The sequence below is a fragment of the Melospiza melodia genome, chromosome 4 (genome assembly GCF_035770615.1).
Source record: "Melospiza melodia melodia isolate bMelMel2 chromosome 4, bMelMel2.pri, whole genome shotgun sequence".
Taxonomy (NCBI): domain Eukaryota; kingdom Metazoa; phylum Chordata; class Aves; order Passeriformes; family Passerellidae; genus Melospiza; species Melospiza melodia.
This window is the reverse complement of record NC_086197.1, coordinates 59,744,610-59,766,659: the sequence shown is the minus strand read 5'-3', so window position 1 is coordinate 59,766,659 and position 22,050 is coordinate 59,744,610. Positions and strand designations below refer to the sequence as shown.

The following is a 22,050-nucleotide window of genomic DNA, read 5'->3' as shown; positions in this document are numbered from 1 at the left end:
TCACAACCAAACCTAGTCTCCCTCTCCATTCCTACTCCCAGGCTCTGCATTGGAATTAAACAACTAAGCAAAGTCAGAAGTAAGATAAGCTTAATTATTACAAGAAAGATCTTGGTGACTAAAGATTAGATTTTCTTTTCTTACCCAAATTCTAAGATGGACTACCAAATATATCAGATTTCAAGTTAACACTTAGGCATTGTTCTAACTGAACTTCAGCTTCTATCTTTGATATAAGAAGGGAGAGAAAAACACTATGAAAGATATTACTACAAAACCCAGAGAAGCTGGAGAAACCACAAAAAAGTGAACTAACTATATATTTAGGTTGCTCTCTTTTCAAGTGGTCAGCTGTTCAACATGCAGTACAAGTATTATTTTGTTGACAGCTATAAGAAGTGCAAGATGAAATTTTCTATATCTTGAAGAGCTGTAAGTTAAATTACTTTTGACTTGTATCTTCAACATACTCAAATATGTCTAAATGTCCTAAGAAATGTATTTACTCATATATTTGATGGTATTGTACCAGCAGACAAAGCAAGCTTGGCTCAGTGCATTGAAGGTGTTCATTTATTGCAGCTCAATCAATTACATCTGCACAACTCTTCTAAAGGCAATGGACTTGCACAAATGTGACAGGATCTCATGCAAATGAAATGGAAACATCAACTGGGAGCATTTTTTGTACTGCTGAGGCACACTCTGAAGAAGGAAACAGCCTGAATGTGCAGTGCATTGATATGCTTGAATTAAACCACCTTAATCCTGCACTACCATGAAATGTGTGCTCCTGTTCTCTTCATCACCAATGACTTCTCATTTCCTCTGATCTCCTTTCTCCCCACATGCATGCAAAAACCTGTGTGAGAAACGTGTGCTTGTGCAGCTTCTGACAACTCAAACTGGAGAACTCCTCAGGTTAAATATTACCCATGGCAGCTCCTTCATCTTGCTCACTTCTGCCCCATGGATGCTTGACCTGGCACAGAGAGGGGAGGAGGCCAGAAGGGCTGATAGCTGGAGAGAGCATGCTGCCTATAAAGGTCTGCAGATGCAAGGGACTGTCTCTTTCAATGGCAGTGCCTAAAATATCTCTTTAAACTGCCTGTGGAACTTCACTCTTATCTCTTGGTTTCAATTCAAGAGTGAGCTGATATGACTGCCAGCTCCAAACTTTTCTGAAGCAAAAGTTTGCAATCTTTTAGTATCTCTGGTGAGAAACTTAGAACTAAATAGAAAACATTTATATTACTGACTTAGCATTTTGCATTTAAAATCTTGAAACATTGGTACATATGCTGTTATTTCTTTAAAGACACATTTACCTTGAGTGTCCCTATAGTCTGCAGATTCTTCTAAAAGATTCTTTAAATAATCTGTATAAAGAAAAAAGAATATAGAGATCGTTTTGTTAAATAAATAAACAACACCAGAAAGTAGTAAGCCCCATCTTTTTCCTGGAAATCTGCTGTTCAGATCTGCAATTGACAAAGATCTACTACTTTATCTTTTAAATCAGTCAAGGTAATAACAAAGTGAAAACTAGCATCTCCATTAAGAAAGTATATCAGCAAAGAGATAGGTTACTGAAACAGTGGTCTTCTCCAGTGAAAAGCGATATACTGTATACATTATTCCAGAAAAAACAAGCAAGTGAAAAATTAGTACATATTTGCAATCATTTACACTTAAGCTGATGTAAAAAAATTTCGAATATTATAGATATTTGTCTGAACACCAAAACTAGTCTCTAGGAGCTATTAAAAAATAGTCCACTACAGAAGATCTGATGAAGATTAATATTTTTCAGTAATAAAAACAATATACTTCCCTCAATGTTCAAATAGGCATTTTCAGTTTTCAGTGACACTTGTAGTTCAACCACGAGATGGCAACCTCGATCCATTAAAGTTCTGGTAGTTTTAAAATCTATTTTACTTCGCTAAAATTAACTCCAAATGTATGACTATACATGAAGACATCCCCCTCGAGCTTCCATTCTCTGGCTGAGTGTCTAGTTCATCAAAAAGTGCAATACTCTGTCAAAGCTTAATATATATCCTCAGTAAAACATCAATCATGTACTCTGTAATCTTTGAACTTCTTAAAATGAAAAGAAACCAAACCAGAAACATTCCAAGAGATCTACATTAGATTGATAAAGTCAACAAATACTGATTTATAATTACCTTTTAAATGAAGTATTAATATTCTGGCAGATCTAATGAAAACTAATTACATGTAATGTAGTAAGCATTCAATTTTAGCTTCTCAGTTGTACAAGCTTCACGTAGGAGTGAAATAATTCAACTCCCATATGCCTGCCCTACCCAAATTCATTCTTTCATTCAAAAAGGATCAGGAGCCAATTGTTCCTGCCTTTATAAGATGTCTTGCTTCATGCGTGCCCCTCAGAGACCATTCAGTGCATTGTAATCTTTTCCTTATGCACAAAATTAAAAGGGAATTATGAAACATGTTTCTGCAGTAGAATTGCCATGAAAAGTGAGAGAACTTGTCACAGTTAAAGAAAGCTTTGAAAAAAACAGAACTACAGGAAGAGAAACATTTGGCACTGACATTTTATTGTTTGGCAGAGACCTAAGGGAGGATCCAAGGGAGAAGCATGAAGAGCAGGTTGGGGTGCAGGAAGAGGAACCGGCTGGGAGGCAGGGAGGGAGCTCTGGGAAGCGCGATTGGCTGGGCCATGGGAACACTCAGCTTTCTGCTCTCCTCAGAGTTCTGCTTGATCATTAGCAGGATTTGGTGCACATGTGATCTTTTAAGACAAGTCTGACCTGGACCAAAACTTTGTCTGCTGTACTCCATCAATATTGCATCCTTCATGTCCCTCAAAATCTTGTGCTGTAGTAGCTACCAGCCATTCCAATGCAGTATTTAGGTGGCCATATATTCCATTTTTTAAAAGTTAATCTTGCTTCACCTTGGGGTGTTCTTGTAAGAGGCTTGTATTGGGGGGGGGGGGGATTAACAGGAGGTATTTTGAAAGGAACTGGGAAGAGTTCACACCAAGTTTAATTTGGTTTAACCTGTCGCAGATACAACACCAGGTGCCCTCTCCTGCCCTTCCTGTGGATAGGTGGCCTCTAAAGTTGGAGCTGTGCCAGAGCACTCTTTGGACTCCACCATTAAGCCAACAAATTAAAGCTTTACAATTGCAACTTGATGTTCATTGGAGCCAGTACAAAAGACTCCAATGGGAATCTCCCAGTAGAAAAAATGAGTCCCTACAGCTCATACAGAAATAAGACTCCCAAACTACACACTCACCTCTACAGGCTGGGAACAAGAGGTAAGGTGGGTATAATTTCCTCATCTGCAAATGTACAGCTGGCACTCTAAGACACTGTCCCTCGTACACGAAGACATCCAATTTAACATCCAAAGTAATTGCAGTGGAAACATAAAACCAGAGACCCAAGATGGGAACTAATTATTTCTTGGCATATTCATGCTTTATAACACGTTTCCCAAAACACCATTACTCAAATCCATTTTTGGATGGGCATTTTCAAGCATTTTAAATTAAATAATCAGTGAATAGAAGAGGTAAAATCAAGAATTTTAACATAACAGCATTCATTTAAAATTACATATTTAAAACCAAAGGCAGCCTTTGTCTTACAAAACTGCAGCAGCCAATAAAACAACTGTAAAATCCTGAAAGTGATAAATAGGTAATTTTCATCTTAGTACTCTTTATCTGATAAGTGGACCTCAGTTCACAGCTAAAACTCAGCTTCAGAGAGGCATCAGAACAGATATTATTAGTCTCTTCTGTGAATACACACTGGAAATTCTGTGCTTACAACAGCCTTCTGGAGGTACTGGCATAAACTATGCAGACAAGCTGATTTCACAGACATGAAAAATGTTGCAGTAAAATTTTTGCAAAAGTATTCCTAGATTAAATAAATACAGAAGTCAGATATTAAGGTGAAATGGCATTTAATGTCTTTGCAAAAAAAAAAATCTCCTCTGAAATAAGCTTTTGTTGTTCAGACTAGAAAGACCTTAATTATACCTTCAGAAATTCTTAATTCTGCTGGACACTCCAAAGCACAGAAAAAATAAACACAAAAGGACACTAGTACTGTTTTTGTGATGAAAATTTCTGTATGCCTACTTCTACCTGACAGCAGCCCCCAGTTCTTTCTTCCCACTTGCTGGGGGAAGTGGCTATCACTTCTTCTGCTTAAAATTATCTTCTGCGTCATTAGCTACTTTTTGTCTTGGGCTGTCTAATGTAATGAATTTAAACTCAAAGCAATTGTTCCACTACATGTAATTGGCCTTGAGTCTGACAACTCTATTTCCAACCTGCAAAGCTGCAGAGTGCAAAAAGGCTAATTTTTCATCCCACTCAGCCTCCCCTCACTATAACCCAGTCAAGGATAATAAAAGGCACTCTCTGCCAACCTTATGCCGTGAAAAAGAGGAGAGAGGCTTATCCTATGACAATCAAGAGCCTGTTCATATTGCACAGTCTCAAGTAATCTACTCAAATTAGAGGGAGAAGAGAATCACCTCTTTCATTTCTCTCAGAAATCAGAGGCCTCTGATTAGGCTCCCCCATAAGGCATCTAATATTTACTGTACAGCACTCAGGGCCACTATGTGAAGAAGTGGAAGTCCACGTACTGGACTGCAGAAGCTGTATAATTAAGCAGAAACAGTGCTAAACTGTTCATCTCCTTGGCTTATTTATGAGTCCACCTGCTCCTGCTTTTGTTAGCACAAAAGTAACTCGACTTCAAAGCACCGCAACAATCTTGTGATGTGACCAAGTAGCAGCAGGTTACCAGTACAAAGCTGTCCCACTGACACAGAACATCTAAATAGGAAGAAATCCCTGCTGACTCAGGCCTGACAGCTTCATTTCCTGGATTATTTTCATTCTGCTGCTCTTGCCCTCCTCCCCACAGATCCCCCCCATCTCCGGCCTAGGCAGCTGCTCCATGGCTACATCTCACCCACTGCAACAAGAGATACAAATGTTTTGCACGTCCTCCAGATGTTTATGTAGCACAAGCTTAGAGAGGCATTGCTCACTATTACACAGAGCTGTTGGAAGGTAACTAAGCAGATGGGTGATCCACAGAGACAGGGAAGAGTCAGAACTCAAGGGCAGCATACATGCACGAAAGACTGAACAGGCTGAAAATGAAACAGATCCAAAACATCACTCTCCAGCTCCAGCATCATTAAATTCTTGGCCTGATCTATTTTATTGTTCCCACAGAACAAGAGAAAATTATGTTTCTAAATTTGCCACCAGTATGGCAATCCCATTCCTTTCAGCAGCATTTGCAGGTGTATTTAAAGCTGGGCAGCCACAGTAAGGTCTGCACATCGGGGACCCCCACAATAACCCCCATCAGCACAGGATGAGGCTTTTTTCAGGTCTAAAACATTCTGTCCCAGCCACAATGACAGCTCATCATCACAAGGAATTCCCCTTCAACATCTGAGCTTTGTTTCAGTGCCATCCATCACTCTGCTGTGTATATTGACAATGGCATTTGCTCCATCCTGATCCCCTATTCAACCAAACTCCATTTCAATTAAAACCTGTCAACTTACCCAAGGCTCCACTGATTTTGAAGTGTTTAACAAACTATACCATGTCCTAAGTGAGTATCCCTTTAAAATAAAGCAAGTCCCCCAATGCCTTTTATGGGTTGATTTTATCAATTAAGTATCATTAAGGTTTTCCCCTATAAAGTATTCAATTTAATAAGAGTTCTCCCCCTTTTTTCAACACCTTGAGTTTAACGAGATGATTAAAATGAAAAAAGTCAGTGTTAATAATTTGGAAACTGCTCTATAACACTTAAATCTGAATCTGCCACAGCATCACTAGTCTAAGTACATGCTGGGGAAATGCCAATGAGCTGCTACAGAGCCAAAGAAAAGGTCACGGAGCATTTTATTTTGCAGTTACTACATAAACAGAGGTTATTTTTAAATTGCTCATCAAGAAGCAATGGCTCTCAAAAACAATGCCTTAAGTATTTCCAAATCCTTACAGGAGCCATCCCACTCTTACAACAAACACATCTCAAAATACTTCACAAAGGAGGCCTCTGTCAGTGCCCTCCCTTTACAGACAGAAAACCCCACTGCATCATGGAGATCACTCGCTCAAGGCCACCCAAACACACCAGTGCCAGCACAGAGTACAGAGCCCAGATTTCCTAGCTACAAATCAGCTCCTCAGCTGGCTCTGGTAGCAAGTCTTAAGCACTTACTGGTGTGCACTAAAAACATGTGTTTTGCCTTTAAAAGAGAATGGATTTTACAGACAAAATACCTGGGTGGGGAAGAAATGGAGAAGCAGCTCACAAAAGTTCACAATTGCATAGATATCTTTCTTCTCATTGCTCCAATTTTCCATACAGCCTTTTTCATTTGTTAAACCCCCATCACCCCAAAAAACCAAAACCCAGAGCAGGACAGGAGCATTTCAACCCTTTGAGGAAGTTACAGGCTTCTATTACCACAGATTCTAGCAAAAACTGTCACAGGTTTCATGTTTTCTATGTATTGTTGAATCTACCATCAGAACACACCACAGTGCTGTAAACATTAGGACTTTGCTTGTGTATCTCACCACAATCAATATAAGCAAGAAAAGCCTCTAAAACCATGCAATGTTTTAAGAAGAGCTTCACATACTGTGACTTGTTTTAAAAAAGCCTCACATATGTGAAATCAGACAAACACACTTTACAGATGGATACAACTGTCTGAAAACAGGTGTCCTGGGGCATGTGAAGACTGGCTTCTGAAGCTGCAAAAAGCTTGACTGTACCTGTCAACAGAAGCCTGTACTGGGGAATCCTCTGAACTGGCTTGAGCAGATAGTGCTTGAGGGCCAGACTAGCACAGCGGGGGCTCATCTGAAAGAAACACCCAAAATAAATAACAATTCCACAGCAGTCAGAGGTTCCAGCAAAAGAAAACATGCCTCCAAACAACTACTGATTATACTGGATAAGCTTTTTATCTTTGAAAAGTGATACTGCCACAGTGTTAAGCACCACACTACAGAGCAAGCATTTCCATGTGGAAGACTGCATGCAGAATTACCCATGCATGAAAGACACTAGTTAGCACTCATATTCTGTAGATTCAAAACAGGTGCTTTGACCTAGGAGGAAGAGAGGTGAAGCTTCCCAGAAATAAAGGAAACAGGATAGCAAGGGCAACATGCTCCTTTGTGATTGCTGTCAGTGTTCATTAGGCAAAAAGGCAGAGAAGACAGGAGTGCTCACTGCAGGAGTTTTAATTAATCCACACCTCTAAAGACAACACAGAATTAAAAGATTCACGCTTCAAAAATGCTAATTATCTTGAGTTTGCATTCAAAAAAATCCAAATCTGCAACATTGCAGAATTCAAAAGGCCTCTTGTCTTCTTCCTGTCTTAAGCCTAGACTGCAGAAAAAAACCCCATCACCAAACACAAACAAATTAAGGACAGTTTCTAAAGCCCACTGAAGGATCACAACTGCTAAGACGGCACAAACCAGGTTATACTTTAAAAAAGAATACAATACCTCGAAGTCTTTGACTACTGATGCAAATCCTGCATTCTTCTTACACTGTTCATCTAATAATGCAACATTTTTATCAAATTCTTTGATGTAAGTTGAATACATCTTCAGGTAGGGACCCTTTTTAACAAATATGTCAGCAATTCTTTGATGCTCAAGCCTAGAAACGAACAACAACAAAAAAGATGTAATTAGAGCTAAAAATAGCATACATCTTAACCCTACAGCAAAACATCTCTTTTTCAGAGTAAGATGTGCTAGTTTATGCTCTGAACAAAATGCTTACAGCAGATAGGTTCCCATCTCAGTTGCTATTCTGAAACACCTTACCAGGCACACGTCAACACACTAGTGTTAGATGACAATCACTTCATATACAGTTTTTTAAAAAGGGGCTTGAACTGTTTGAACACTTTAGTTCAAGGTGAGCAAAGTCCTTACCCATTGCAGTGCCTTTGTCAGTGAGTTTTGTACAGCTCCACCCACCAGTGGTAACTGAGAATGATCTTCAAAGGGATTGTGGCTGTCAATCAGCGCTGTGCCTGATAAGTAGATCTAAACTACCTCTAAAATGCAAACCAGTCTTCAGAACAGCCTCCTTTTTCCCTAATGAAATCAATGCACTTATCATACTCATGCAGGGGCCAGAAATTTCAATTCAAAATGAAATTTCAAATAAAAACTGTGATTGCTACAAAAACGTATTGACATGCCTTCTGGACCTTTTGGGATCCATCTAATGGCACAAAAGCACATCTAAATGAAAAATAATCTCCTATACTTTCAAAGTACATTCTGACATTTAGGAAGGTACATGAAACACAAACAAGAGTCAAACCATTATCACAGTCACATAAAGCCCCCAGATAAATTTCAACATCAAAGGAGTGGAATCCCTTCATTGATAGTCACCAGTGAGACAATCGCTCCTCCAATTCCCTCAGGAGGTCCCGATTGAGTTCGTAGAGCTGAGGTAGGTAGTAGAGGATCTGGTTCAGGATTCTGTCCTCAATCACTGGCTTCCCCAGCTGCCTGGAGGCATGAGCCACAGCATCCCTGAAATCCTGCCAAGCACAAAGAGCACAGAAACCCCCCTTGCTGTGAGTGAACAGCCTTCAAAGCACCAACACTGAGTGTGCAAAGGAGTTCTCATCACAGACATTCCAGGCACTGCTCCCTGTTACCCAAAGCAAGGCAGATACCATCTGGGTTGTTTTTCTGCAGCTTCCACTTACTCCCCTGGGACTGCCTTAATCCTTTTGGTTTGACACTGGAACTTTACTTTTTTGGTCCTGTATGCATAATATAGAAGTTGTTCATTATTTTTACAATAAGCCCTTAAGAAATGTGTTAGAATTACTTATGATGACACTAAGGTGGGCTAAACAAGGCTTGTATCTGCAAGGTTACTAGAGTGTCTTCTGGCAAATATGTAAGTCAAAAAATAAAAACTTTTATATCAGCTAATACAATCATAGTATCTTAAAAACCATCCTAGTGTTCATAACTCATCTGCAAATGCCATTTTGGAGGGCAAAAAACTAGGATAAAAAAAATTACTAGATGTAGCAGCTCTTCTATATACAGGGAAATTAACATCTAACAAAAAGATACTGTGACAACATGGGAATCACAAGATTTCAAATGTTGGCAATGATCAAAGCCAACACTGACTGGTACCTTTGAGACATTTACAAGGGAGGAGGATCCTACTTACTCTTGAAGGATCTTACAGCATTTTTATGCTATAACCAGCTCCCAACAGGACACAGCTGAGGCTCATTGGTCCTCATTAAACTACTCAAAATTAAAATCTTGATCCCACACAAATCAGCATTGCCAAGATTGAAACTCAGTATCCATTACTCAGGGTGTATTTCCTATTCACAAGCAAATAAATCTTTCAAAAAGTTCAGCAATCTAGCATTTTACTTGAAAAACAGCACTGTCTTAACTGACAAAAAACAAAATATAAATTACGTAGTGTTACATAGTGTGTCTCACTTAAATTTGGGCAAAAAGAGAATTAAACAGCTCTTTTGGAGTTTGTGATTAGAGAAATCACATGCATGATCTGCAGGTATCTTGAAAAAAGTAACCAACAAAATGTTCTAAACACTGTAATAAGTTATATTTTAAATGCGAATGTGGTCCTGAATGCCTGTCTTTGGAAACCTGTAGGGTCCTCAGGTTGAGGAAAAAAATAAATTAATCCCCCTTTTCCCCCTCCCTAGGTCTACCACTACAGCTCTTATTAGCTATCCCATCAGTCCAGCATCTGGCACTATTTAGGGTCTCTCAAACCGAAGCCTCAACTTTCCCCTGCTCTCCCTGTTCATTACGTCAGCTCTGGCAACGTGAGCCCCAGACACGCTTTCTTGCTTTCTGACCCTCTGGGTCACAAAGGCTGTGACTGGGCACTTCTGACAAGAAACTGAAACAAGATACAGGGCACTGCCTGTAACTGGGGAAGGCTGAGAACTAAATGCAAGGGAGTTAAAAAACAGATGGCGTTATTCATATGGAAATGTTCTGGTCTACATCCTCTGTGCAGACTAGTGACACATAGGTTAACTACCAGCTGCATCTTATAGGTTTTTCTGACCCTGGGGCATTGCTTAACACTGAAATGATACATGGAATTACAATGGCAAAAGCTCAAATGAGGCATTCTGGAGAGCTTCATGCAAAATGCATCATCATATTATGATAATATTCTTCCCCCACCCCCAATTGTATGCACACACAATGTGCTGTATGTATTTTGCCATAGGATGAGGCAAGAATTTGGTTTGAATGTCATAAAGCGACTTGCACTTTTTTGATGAAAAGCAAAGCAGCTTTGTCTGTACTGTAATCAGCAACCCAGGCTTTCCCCTCACCAAACAACAAAAGGAGAGCAGGGAGCCAGGTTTAGGCACCACTAGATAACACAGGAACGTCAGCTGTAGTTAAGAGCATTTATTTAACTTCCAGATACAGCATTCAAAGAGTCTGCAGGGCGTTTTCCAAATACAGATTGGGTTTTTAACTAGCTTGACCCAAAGTCCATCAGCTTCATTATGGTTTATAGATTATGCCATGAAAGGCTCTATTCTATCATTGAAAGAGCCAACCAAAACTTACTTCATCACCCCTTATATCCCCTTCCACAACTGAGTAAACTGAGGAAGTGCTGCAGAGAGGAAATGCAGGGAAAAAAGATAATGTGAACCTTTCAAATTTCAAAAGCCTGCAAAACAACAAGAGATAAATTTCAACGCTCTTTTAAAATATTTTTTAAAATTATATTCATTACTGACTATGCATTTGTCACTGTAATCATATTAAGATTTATTTTTAACCTGGCAGTGGGTGTGAAGTAACTGTCATGCCAAGTTCATCTTGAGATAAACTCAAGAGCTGAATGCAGAGAGCACATGCCTGGGGATCGGGGGTGGGAAAAGAAAAACAAATGTAACAAGGCTGGAATTACCAGTGTTTACACTTGAAGGTACTGGCCTTCCGAGAAAGTAATTTCATATCCAAAAGGACAAAACATAGATCAGGTCTGTCTTAATTACCAGATGTAAAATAGCTAATTTACAAACTAAACCCTGAAATTTCACCCCAAGGGGTGGAAAGTGTTCAGATGACAACTTTTAGTGCAAGTAGGTGAATGGCTTAGAAATTAGAAACTGCAGTAAAAGTAATTTCAAGCACCAGCACCTAGCTCCCTCTAAATCTAAATCAGTTCACTGCTAAATAAAAGCAGAATTGCTCTTGCAAATAATATATACATTGCTCTGATATCTGTACACGCCTGCATGACGTGATTTATATTACAAACATATTTAGCACATTGTCCTATATAAAACTGCTGAAGAGCACTGCTTTCATCAGCCTGTTCAAAGGCAATCACCTAGGCTGTCCTAGAAATCATTCTGTTTGAAGCAATGCAGCAATCCATTACAAGAGAATGCTAAAGACAGATTTTCTAATTAAAAAGGTATCTTTCAAATACTGAAATCTTACTCATCAAAAAAAAAACAAACCTAAAAAAGAAAAAACAAATCCAAAAACCAACTTGCCACACTTTGAAATTAATGTGCTTATTTCACTGAAAAACATTTGCAACTCTAGACATGGTTCATATGCTGCATGACAAAACCCAAAATATTATGCTAGTTATAATGAATCACCCCAGCTTTTTACCAGGAATTTTTTTTCCCTTTCAGAAGTGGGGAGGCTACTGTACATTTTCTGAAATGCTGGTTTACAGTTTCTAGTTTTACATTATATTCTGGTCCAATAATAATCTTTTTATATAACTTTTTACTGATTAGGTAAAGGTAATTGTTTTCACACAGCTCCTTCAAGAGGACAGCACACACTGCCATCCTTGGAAAGAACTTTCTTTCCAAACCAGAAGTAGTTTTATTCTATGCTAGGCTAAGACAGCCTCCCACTGGGTACTTATCCACATGAAAATCTACTCTAGGCACATTAAAGGCTTCTGAGCACATACTGTTGCTGAATTGTTGTCTGATAAAACACTTCCAACTTGAAAATGTGTAAGAAATTCTATTTATCCTGTTAGCATACACCCCCCTTAGAGCTGTGGAGTTTTTAGCAATATTTGAGGAGGTTACCATCATCACTGCTCTTGTTTCCTCACACCACTCCTTCAATCCAACCTCCTTAAACAACCAAAAGGCTGTGATATCTGATAATTCTGATCCTGTTCTGAATCATCTGCAATCAGCCCAGGCACTTCCCCTCTGCAAAGACCTGACTCACAATCCTTCAGTTCTTCCCATCAGAGGATTCCCAGCCCGCAGTGATCTGCCCGTGTCAGTCTAAGGAGCAAAGGACAATTTTGGTTGTAAATCAAAAGAGGTACTGAGCAGACTAAAACCTTGCTCAGCTGCTGACTGGGTCAAGTGCACCTTCAGGTACCTAACAGCTGAATGAAGATCATTTCAAATGGGTGAAATTAAAACTTCTTGCCAATTTAATAGGAAGAGAAAGTATAACATAATCTAAACATAGTCATGGATTCTATCCCTCACGCTTCAACCAACATTCATCTTAGATCTGTTCTCCCAGAACACACCATCAGCAAAATAAAAAAAAAAAAAAAAAAAAAAAGGAACACTGAAGAACAACTCACCAGCTAAATACACCTGCAGATAACTCAAAGATCAGTTTAATTTAAGGAAAAAAAGCATGTTTGGATTTGGGTGCTTTTCAAGGAATACACACACATACAGGCATCCTATGGTGAAGGAGGAGGGAAGAGGAGGAAGTTTCACAACAGCCAGGCTGCTAGATGTGACAAACTGTAAACATGACTGCTTAGCAATACAGCTACAGAAGATTTCACAAATAGATTATGTAAAATATAAATAGGCACTCCTAGCTAGAGTCAGACTATTAGCCATAAACTGCTAAGTTAAACTACAGCAACTACAGTTAATCAAGACTATGACTCAGTGTGGATCATATTTTTCAAACATATGCCATTACTTTCAGAAAGCTGCCACACAATTCCACATCTTTTGTCTCAGGTAATAAAATAATTTATAAGCCCTTAACAAAACAATGTATTTGATTTTTTTACAATAAACAATGATTTGACTGTGGCATATTCCCAGAATGCTATTTCAGGCAATAGGCTGAGTAGTAGAACAATACTTCCTTCTAAACTAAAACTATTTTATTAGTCTTCTTAGTAAGAGGACCACAGTTCCAACTCATTGGCAAGTGTCTTAGCAGCTCTAAAGCACATCAGAGACCAAACATTTGTCAACATATTCACCTCAGACCGGTCAAATATTGAAATTTTGCAGATGGAGGAAAAAGAGTTGGATGTTGAGAGAATTTTTCATGGTCAAACAGTACATCAGTTGTAACCCAGGACCCAAAGTCAGAACTTTGCTCAAAGGCCATAGCTATTTTATTTTCCATTACATTCTTCTTTCAAATCTACCATGAATTATTTTTCATAATGCTTGGCTGCAACAGACATCAGTTTATATCTATCTATCTATCTATCTATCTATCTATCTATCTATCTATCTATCTATCTATCTATCTATCTATCTACCTACCTACCTACCTACCTACCTACCTATCATCTACCTATAGATATATAAAACTATATGCCATTTTTATATACAGAATTCTGCCATTTTCTTCTGAAAAATGGTAACATTAAACCAGAATTTTTCTCTCTCATGTCTCTGGAAGGACACACAATAGAAAACTATGCTTGACCTCTTATCTGCCTTGTGCAATAAGGGGTTGATCTTGTGGCTGCAGAAATGCTAAGAGGATCCTGCTGACAAGTTCCTACTTACTTGGGCTCAGAGTCCAAATATGGACAGAACAGGGGTCTAAGTCAGAAGCACAGATTTAAAGGCTCAGGCAAAAGCCCACAGGCTCTCACTCCTGTAAGGAGTAATCTCAAAAAACCAAGTTCCTCTGCTGGACCAGAAACCTTGCTGCTTATACCAAAGCAGCAGGGAGGAAACAGAATCAAAAAGAGTGGAAAAACAAAAAGAGTGGAGGGTTTTGGCAAAAGAACAAAATTCAGAACAAAAATGTCCAAAAAAAATGACAACAAATAGCCAGACAGCTTACCCTCACAGTGCCAGGAAGCTGCTGAGGAGGTCCTCTCACTCATGCAGAGCAAACCATCTCCAAAGAATCCCACAACAAAGAAGTACAAAGGGCACCAATCCTGCCTTACTCCTTTTTCCAGGAACACTGGGTTTTTCAGGCACAGGGCAACTCAGAGAGAAGTGATAAGCTTGTTTCTCTTATGTCACTGTATTTTACACCCAGCTCACAGTTTCTTTTTTCTGCAAGCGTCCTTAGGAAAAAATAGCACTTCTCCCATATTGTCAACCCTGGTTCACTCTCAGGAGGCAATGCATGAACCATCTCATAAATGTGCATACAGAAGAGCTAGTTTGATTTAAGCTCCTTTGTTTCCAGAATTTTCTGAAAGCATTTTATTGGAATCTCACCTTAAAAGAGCACTAACATAGTAACAGAAATACAGAGAATTCAAGATTACATCTAATGTTTGATTACATGCTCAAGCAACCCCATTTGCTGAGTCTGTTTGATACTGTGTGCAAAGCCAGGTGAGCTCCTTATCTCTGTTATGACCAGCTTGTTTAGTATGTACAGAAGTATCACCAAGTGTTTATTATTTCGCAGTGTGTCTTCAAGAGAAGCAGTCAGATGTACTTGCAGTGTGCCACAGGGTCCACACAGGCTGGCACTCTGGTATCTTGGAAGAGTTGCTCTTGACTTTGTCAACATAAAAGAAAAAAAATGCTAAAAAATTTCAGTGGTACTTGTAACTAGTTTGCAGTCACATTCCTACCTCCTCAACTGCTTTAGATTCCACTTCAAAGGCTCTAAGATGAAGCAAATTAAAAAGCTTTTCCTTTCATCAACAGTCCTCTTCCTTGGTGCCATGTGATGCATTTAGCTGACTTTGGTAAAATATACTGAAGAGAGTATTTTACATTCTTAGATCATTGCTATTGGAATTCGTCACTAAATTTCAAGTGGAAAACCACTAATAGATGGCTCAGAAGGAGCACCCCTCAATAAGCCAAATCTTTACTATGGATAAAAGAGCCCAGTCTGGGGAGAATCTAAGTTCTAATTCAGAAATTTGTCAGAGGTTGCTTGCCTGGCTGTTAGCAAGCCAAAGTGGTCAGTGCACATGAAATAAAAAAGATAATTTTATCAACATTAAAATATTATCTATAAGAAATATATTATTAAATTAACTGATTTAATAATGTGTGTGAAAAACAAACAAATTCTCAGGCATACCACTCTGTGGAAACAAAAATTGGGTGTCTACAACCTTTCTCAGCTATGGCAGCTCTTATTTAATGAAGAATGCACACACACACAAAGCCTCAAAACCAGTGCCCTTTCTGACAAGGACACCCACCAAGGTTCCTGCTGCAGGCCAACTGACAAGCTAAGGACAAAGTATTTCCTAAACTCCTAGCCTAGCATCCTCCCTGTTAGACCAGGCTGAATGCATGTTGATTGCCATTGCTAGCCAACAAAAACATTTCTAATAGTTTTTATTTGGCAGTTAGAAACTAGTAGACTGTCATGAATAGAGTAGCAAATTATCCATTAAAGGAAAAGCAAAACACATCCTACACCACTGCACATCTACACTGTGGAGAGAGCTTTAAGTCTATGCCAGAAACTTCCAAAGCCCTCTACTCTTCCCTTTTTCACATTGTTCTTCTGCTTGCCTGCATCCTCCTTACCAACAGGCTTTCTTCCAGTACTGCACATACTACCTAAAAATCTGGTACACTGAAAAGCAAAGGTACCTTTAACAAATAAATTAAATGTCTGAAAAATATGATAATTTAAAATTACACAGCTTAAAACTTGTCTGGGACAACTCTCTTTCTTTTGTCAGTATTTAAGATTAAGTTCAGTATTAGAAACCATGTTGAATATAAATTATATATTGGCTTCAACTGATTGAGCCAGCTCATAAAAACCAAGCTTGAACAGAATCAGAAAAACAGTTACTAGGAGGAAAGCTAAGAGGAATCAGCAAAAGATGTGGTGAGTTTTTTGTTCCCTGAAAAAAAACCCCCTGTATTACAGGACTGTATACAACCATCTATAAGAGCCTTTGTTCTCAGTTTCACTGAACATGCTTCTCAAGGGACTGAGACAGACCAATGCATCTGTTTGCAATATAATAATTTCTACTGCCCAAGGAAAAAAACCACTATGTTTGCACTTAATAGAGTGACAAAATGGTACACACACATATAATTTCAAACTTGGCAGAAAACACGCAAAATAGAGGTAGAGAAAGAAAAATTCTTCATTAATTTCCTATTATCACCTTCAGCACAGCATGTTTTGCAGATGACTGATCTGCACAAACACAGATGAAATATTTAACCCTGGCTGTGTACAGCACATTGCAGGTACTACAATCACAGGTGTTATCAGAAAGCAAATGTCTGTCAAGGAACTGCAGCCTCACAAAAATACACTGCCATGGTGATGGATGCACCATTAGAGCTATTAGCTATTAATTGGATTACTTCAAGAATGTACCATTTTAATGTACCAGTTCTAAAATAAATTGTTCCTGCCCCCCTCCACCATTTAAGGAGTTATTTTAACCAGAATCTTTATTTTTGGTGTTATGTACATATCTGTAAGCCAGTACAAGCTGGGTTATAAATATGATTATGATTAACATAAATTGATATATATTAAATTTTCAGTATCCAATACCCACACTCAGCTGGAAACTGCATAAATTATTAAGGAGATCCAGAAGGAACCACCAAAATATTCATCCATTATGTAAAATATGAAACATTAAAGTACAGCCTAATTAGATTAATTTTTATATTTTGAATATGTAGATGCAGCAGTGAAAAGGCACAGTCACTACCATAAACATAAAACTTTAATAGATTAAACAAATGGAAGAGGAAACTGCTTTTTTTTGAGTACTTACAATGTGTAAGAGCTTTAGCACATCGACAAACCTATCAGAAAAGCAAGAAAAAGCAAACAGTTACATTTTAATTGCCCAATTAAAATAAATTTAATAGTTATTAAGTATAGCATTGACACTTACACCTTCTCTGAGCTCATGATCTCCTTGGCAATGTGGTAAACCTTTGTTTTCTTTCCAGCTGCCTTACCCTGCAAATAAAATTACATGTTACACTATGCACCTAATAAACTATCATAAAGATCATTTCCAGCTATTAGTTCCTTAAATTCAATGTAACTATTTGATAGTTACTTCTAAGAAAAATACTTCATACTGCTTTGAAATCTCTTGGCTTTGACACCTTCTGGTTTTTCAGGATCTGTAAGAAAATCAATTTAGCTTTTATCTGGAAACAACAGTATTAGCTAGGAGCAGCCTTTCAGCCTGTCAGCCTTTTCTTTTAATTATTACAGGAAGCACTGAAGCCCATCATGAATGAAGTTCTAGCAAACAACAATTACTGGTTTAGCAGAAGTACTAAACTACAGGTAGTATTTCTATCTTACTTCATTCTTTGCTTCTGATTAATACAGCAACAGTAATATTTGCAGGGAACTCAAATGTGTTTCAGGAACATCTTAAAAGACATACACATTTTCTTTAGTGAAAACAAGACGACAGGAGAAAAGAAACAGAAAAAAACTCACATTGAAGAGAATAGCTAGTTTCTGACAATCTACTAATGGAGCTGCTGGAATACAGAGCAACTGTACCCCAAAGATGCAGATATGTGAGCCTTGTCATTTGCCTGAAACATTGTGGAGATGATTTTGGCTCTCAAATGCACATTTGGCTTCTGAAAATCCAGTGGCCCTATCCAACCTCAGACAGAGGTAATAGGTATAACAAAGCAAGCGGGGCAGGCACCGGGATGCAAACGTGTTTGGTGCACAGTGTAACTCCCATGTAGGATTTCCCTCAGATGGAACACCTTTCTCCAAACAGCTCTCATGGTTTGCCATATGCTTCTCTGCTGCCAGCTGTCAGCACATCTATTGCACACTCAGGCTTTTATTTTAATGGGCTGCAAAGAAAGAAAGGATGAGGAGCCCTAAAACATCACGGGATATACAACTGAAGTGAGATGGAAGTCCTGGGAAGGCTGTATTGAGTGTGGTAGTACAATATGGGCACTGAACTGTTTATTTAGAAAATCAGGTATCAGTGGCATTTTATCCACAAAACTTTGGTTCATAAGCACTAATGTTACAAGGGTTCTCTGAAGATTTAGTTCTTCTCGAAACCTGTAAGTTAGTCTTAAGTGCTGGAAAATAAACCAAGGAAGAGATAGTACTCATAGGCTGGTTTTAAAGATATTGTTGCACTCAAACAAAAAAAAAAAAATCTAACCTTTTCATTGGAATTTAAATGACACCATGCCTAATTACTGAATTAAAATTAATTTCTAAATTAAATAATTTTGTATAACACCAGATATGTGCAAAATACATTATTTATTTTATATACTATAGACATCTGCACACAGATCTGGAATTTTACTTATGAAATTAAACTTATTTCCAAAGAGCACTGAGATCTATCCAGTGTGAGTCAATCACATTCAGGCAAGATTGTAACACCTATTCTCAGGCCTCTGTGCCTATTTAGAAAGCACAGCTGACACACTCCCTGCAAGACTGAATTCACAAGTAAGTCAATTATGCAAAGCAAGGTATCTGCCATCACTGTAAATGTGTCAGTTGCAAATGAGATGAAAATTGGTATTTTGAGAACAAGATGCTACTGCTAAACAATTACAAAATGAAATATCACAACCCCATTTGAAAGAACTTTTCACATACCAGCTGGTGCTGAAAGGGCCACTTTGCATTTGCTCAGACAAAGATACTCTGGCTCTGAGAGTCTCTAATGGTGGAACCGAAGGGATACAAATAAGGCTCTCCAGCACAACACTGGAAAGAAGCCCTGTAAGTCCCTAACAGATATAAAGCATCAAAACAGCCAGATGCTTGCAGTAAGGAAAAGTGAAACAAGCCCAGCTGATGGGGGATGCAGAGACTGCCTCATTCTCCTCGGCAGCTGCTCTTGCTGTGAGAAGCTGGTTGCTAATTCCCAGCTGCCGGCCGCACGTGCCGCAGGCAGCCGAAGCAAGCGGCGGCAGATGCCTCCCAGCAAGCGCTGAATTACTCCATAAAACCTGCCTGAGAACCCTCCTAATGGGGACACCTTCCTGTAAAACTCCCTTGTGAAAGGCTGAGGGCATTTGTAGAGGCATGCAAGGTAAGATAGCTTCTATACAGGTAAAGTCTTGTTTGGTTTCACAGGAACAAGCTTTTCCCTGGATTCTCCCTTTCCCAATTTAGTCCTCTCATTTGGTTTAACAACATTCAGGCCCAACATGCCAAGTCTTCTCTTCCAGCACTAGAAAGTTTCATTGGGTTTTTCTGTTTGTCTTGTTGGGGATTTGTTTTGTTTTGGTTTTTAATTATTTTTAAAGAAAGGAAGCAGATATAACTACTATCAAAGGAAACAGCTGCTGGGACTGTTGCTGAGGAGAGGCACTGGTCTACGGGCAGGCTGGTTTCAGGGCGTCCAGGGCTAAGACGTAAAAACATGGGTACCCCCAAAGTGAGGGACAGGACCCTCATAACTTCATTTCATTCAGGGTAGTTAACACTGTCCTCCTGCTCCTCGTTTGAAGAAGAAATGAAATTAAAATAAGGAAAATAATTCCAAGCTGACACTCACAGAAGGTAATAGGTCAGACCTCAACCTCAACAGGTAACAGGTGTTTACATTTGAAAATATCCCAACACATTACAACTAATGAAATACTGCAAGAGTGAGAAATAGCTTCAGAAGATAAAGATAAAAAAATACCTGTTTATCTTCTTGAGGATCAGTCTCCCCTTTACTGGAATCAGAATTTGTGTCATCATCTTCATCAGAACTGTTCATGATATCTTCTTCATCTGACTGAAGATCTCCCATTACCACATTGGGATGATCATGGTGTTCTTCTAAGGACCTAGTATTAAAATATATTCATGATACTTCAATTATGTAAAGAGCTTTCTGTTTCACCCCACAATAAATTATCTATTTGGTGTCAGACACCCTGAAAACAGTAGAGGGTAGTCTGAAGATTACAGCAGTTGGAGGTTTTTCCACAGTGGACTCACAACTCTGCAACATTTTATATATGGTAGTATTGATACAATGATCATTGGCAGCAAGCAAAAGCCACAGTACCTTTGGAGTATTTATACTATTCATGTCCATCCATCAGAGTATGCCTAACAACAAAGTCTGATAAATCTATTCCCTTATTGCTATGTGTATGTACAGAGCAACATTTGTACTGTGTGCAGGATAAAAAAAGGTGATAGCCATTTTGCTATCCTCTATCTCCCAGCATCAGGTCTTGTTCCACATATGGTACTCACACTGGAGCTTTGTGAAATTCTAGATGCCTGTATACATACAGGCCTGTTTCTCAATGCATATGCTAAACAAGTGCTTCAGTGACAGCAATATCATAACCATTCTGTCCAACAACTCTTCTTAAAAGCAGGAATACAGAATCATTTGCAATTAAGAACACCCATCCTCCCAAAACAGACACCTTTTGGAGAGCTGTCAAAGCTGTACAACAATCTTGTTCTGCTGCTGTACAATCATCGCAGAGGTCTCTTTTTATTAGCTTCAGCCATTTTTGCAATACAGGAACTGCATGAGACAGGCACACAATCTCCTTCCTCTAACTAGCCTTGACAATTTCAGTAGAGATTTAAGAAATGCAATTCTAGAAGAAAATAAAAAAGGGGGTAGGGAAAGATAGATAGGAAAACAGACTAGCAGAAACAGCCTTAAGTTTTTGGAAGGTTACATGAAACACACCAAATCTCTGGGTTCCTACTTTTAATCCTCAAAAGTATCTAATAATTTCCAATTACATTAAAGCGATCTAAAAATCACATAATCTGTGTTCAAGGTCTGCAAAAAGATGCTCGGATGCCACAGATTTATTGACACGAGCCAAAACTGCTTAGCTATCCTGCAAAACAAAAAGCAAATCCAGGAAACCTTGTCCACGAGCTGCTGCAGCCAGCAGAGATCTCTGGGCTGACCAACATCTAATTTTATACAGCTAATGACTGCCAGGGCTACACACTTCTCCATACACCTGGCCCCCTGCCTCCCGAGGCAAGGTACAGTTAGGACTGGTTTTCTCCTTGCTTTGAATCAGAGGAAAGCAGGGATGGAGGGTAACTTTTCAGACTTGCCACCTCTATCTGTGCTAGCTACCAGAAGGAAAATCTGTCACCATGGATCCCACAGAAGGTGTCTGCTAGCAATGTGAAAAGCAGAAGTGTTCCTCAGGGCTTGGGCTCAGTATTGGGACTGGCACTGTTAAAGCAGGTTTGTCAGCAACGTGGACAGAGGGACTGGGGGCACCCTCAGCAAGAGTGCCAGCAGGTCAAGGAAGGGGATTCTGCTACAGCAAAGTGTTTATTTCACAATGCTCAAGATAGAGTTAAAAAACAAACAAACCAACACAAAATTGCTGATCACAAATAGAAATGTATTTGGAGGTAAAGAATAGCTGGCCTGTGGACAGACCTTGGTCAGCCATGAAGGCACAGAGAAGATTAAAATAACTTGGTTCTATTATGACAACACAGGAAGGACTTGGGAAACTCCCAAGCAGTTACTGTCTCCCTTAACCAAATGGGGTGGGGGAAGGAAGGAGACTGTAAGGCCATCACTGAGCTCAACAAGGTCCTGAGCCAAGACTGCAGCACCCTGGGTGCAGAGACACCCTTTTTTTGGGTTTGGAAATTATCAGCTCCATGCAGGAAGATGGCAGCCAGCAGGGAGATGAGTGCTGACGACAACAGCATATGGTGTATGCCAGGGACAGCTCTCATAGCGCCTC

At 39.1% G+C, this 22,050-nt stretch overlaps 1 protein-coding gene across 2 annotated transcripts in view; it reads right to left on the bottom strand.

The window, feature by feature from the left end:
* Window positions 1-22,050, bottom strand: part of FGD6 (FYVE, RhoGEF and PH domain containing 6) — a 72,945-nt gene that overhangs the window by 23,920 nt on the left and 26,975 nt on the right. For both annotated transcript variants that reach the window (XM_063154873.1, XM_063154874.1), the window contains exons 3-9: window positions 19,992-20,139; window positions 17,232-17,299; window positions 17,109-17,139; window positions 8,495-8,646; window positions 7,586-7,742; window positions 6,839-6,926; window positions 1,329-1,379 (exon numbers count right to left, since the gene is read on the bottom strand). In XM_063154873.1, the coding sequence (XP_063010943.1) occupies window positions 1,329-1,379; window positions 6,839-6,926; window positions 7,586-7,742; window positions 8,495-8,646; window positions 17,109-17,139; window positions 17,232-17,299; window positions 19,992-20,139 (695 nt within the window). The remainder of the gene's footprint in view (window positions 1-1,328; window positions 1,380-6,838; window positions 6,927-7,585; window positions 7,743-8,494; window positions 8,647-17,108; window positions 17,140-17,231; window positions 17,300-19,991; window positions 20,140-22,050) is intronic.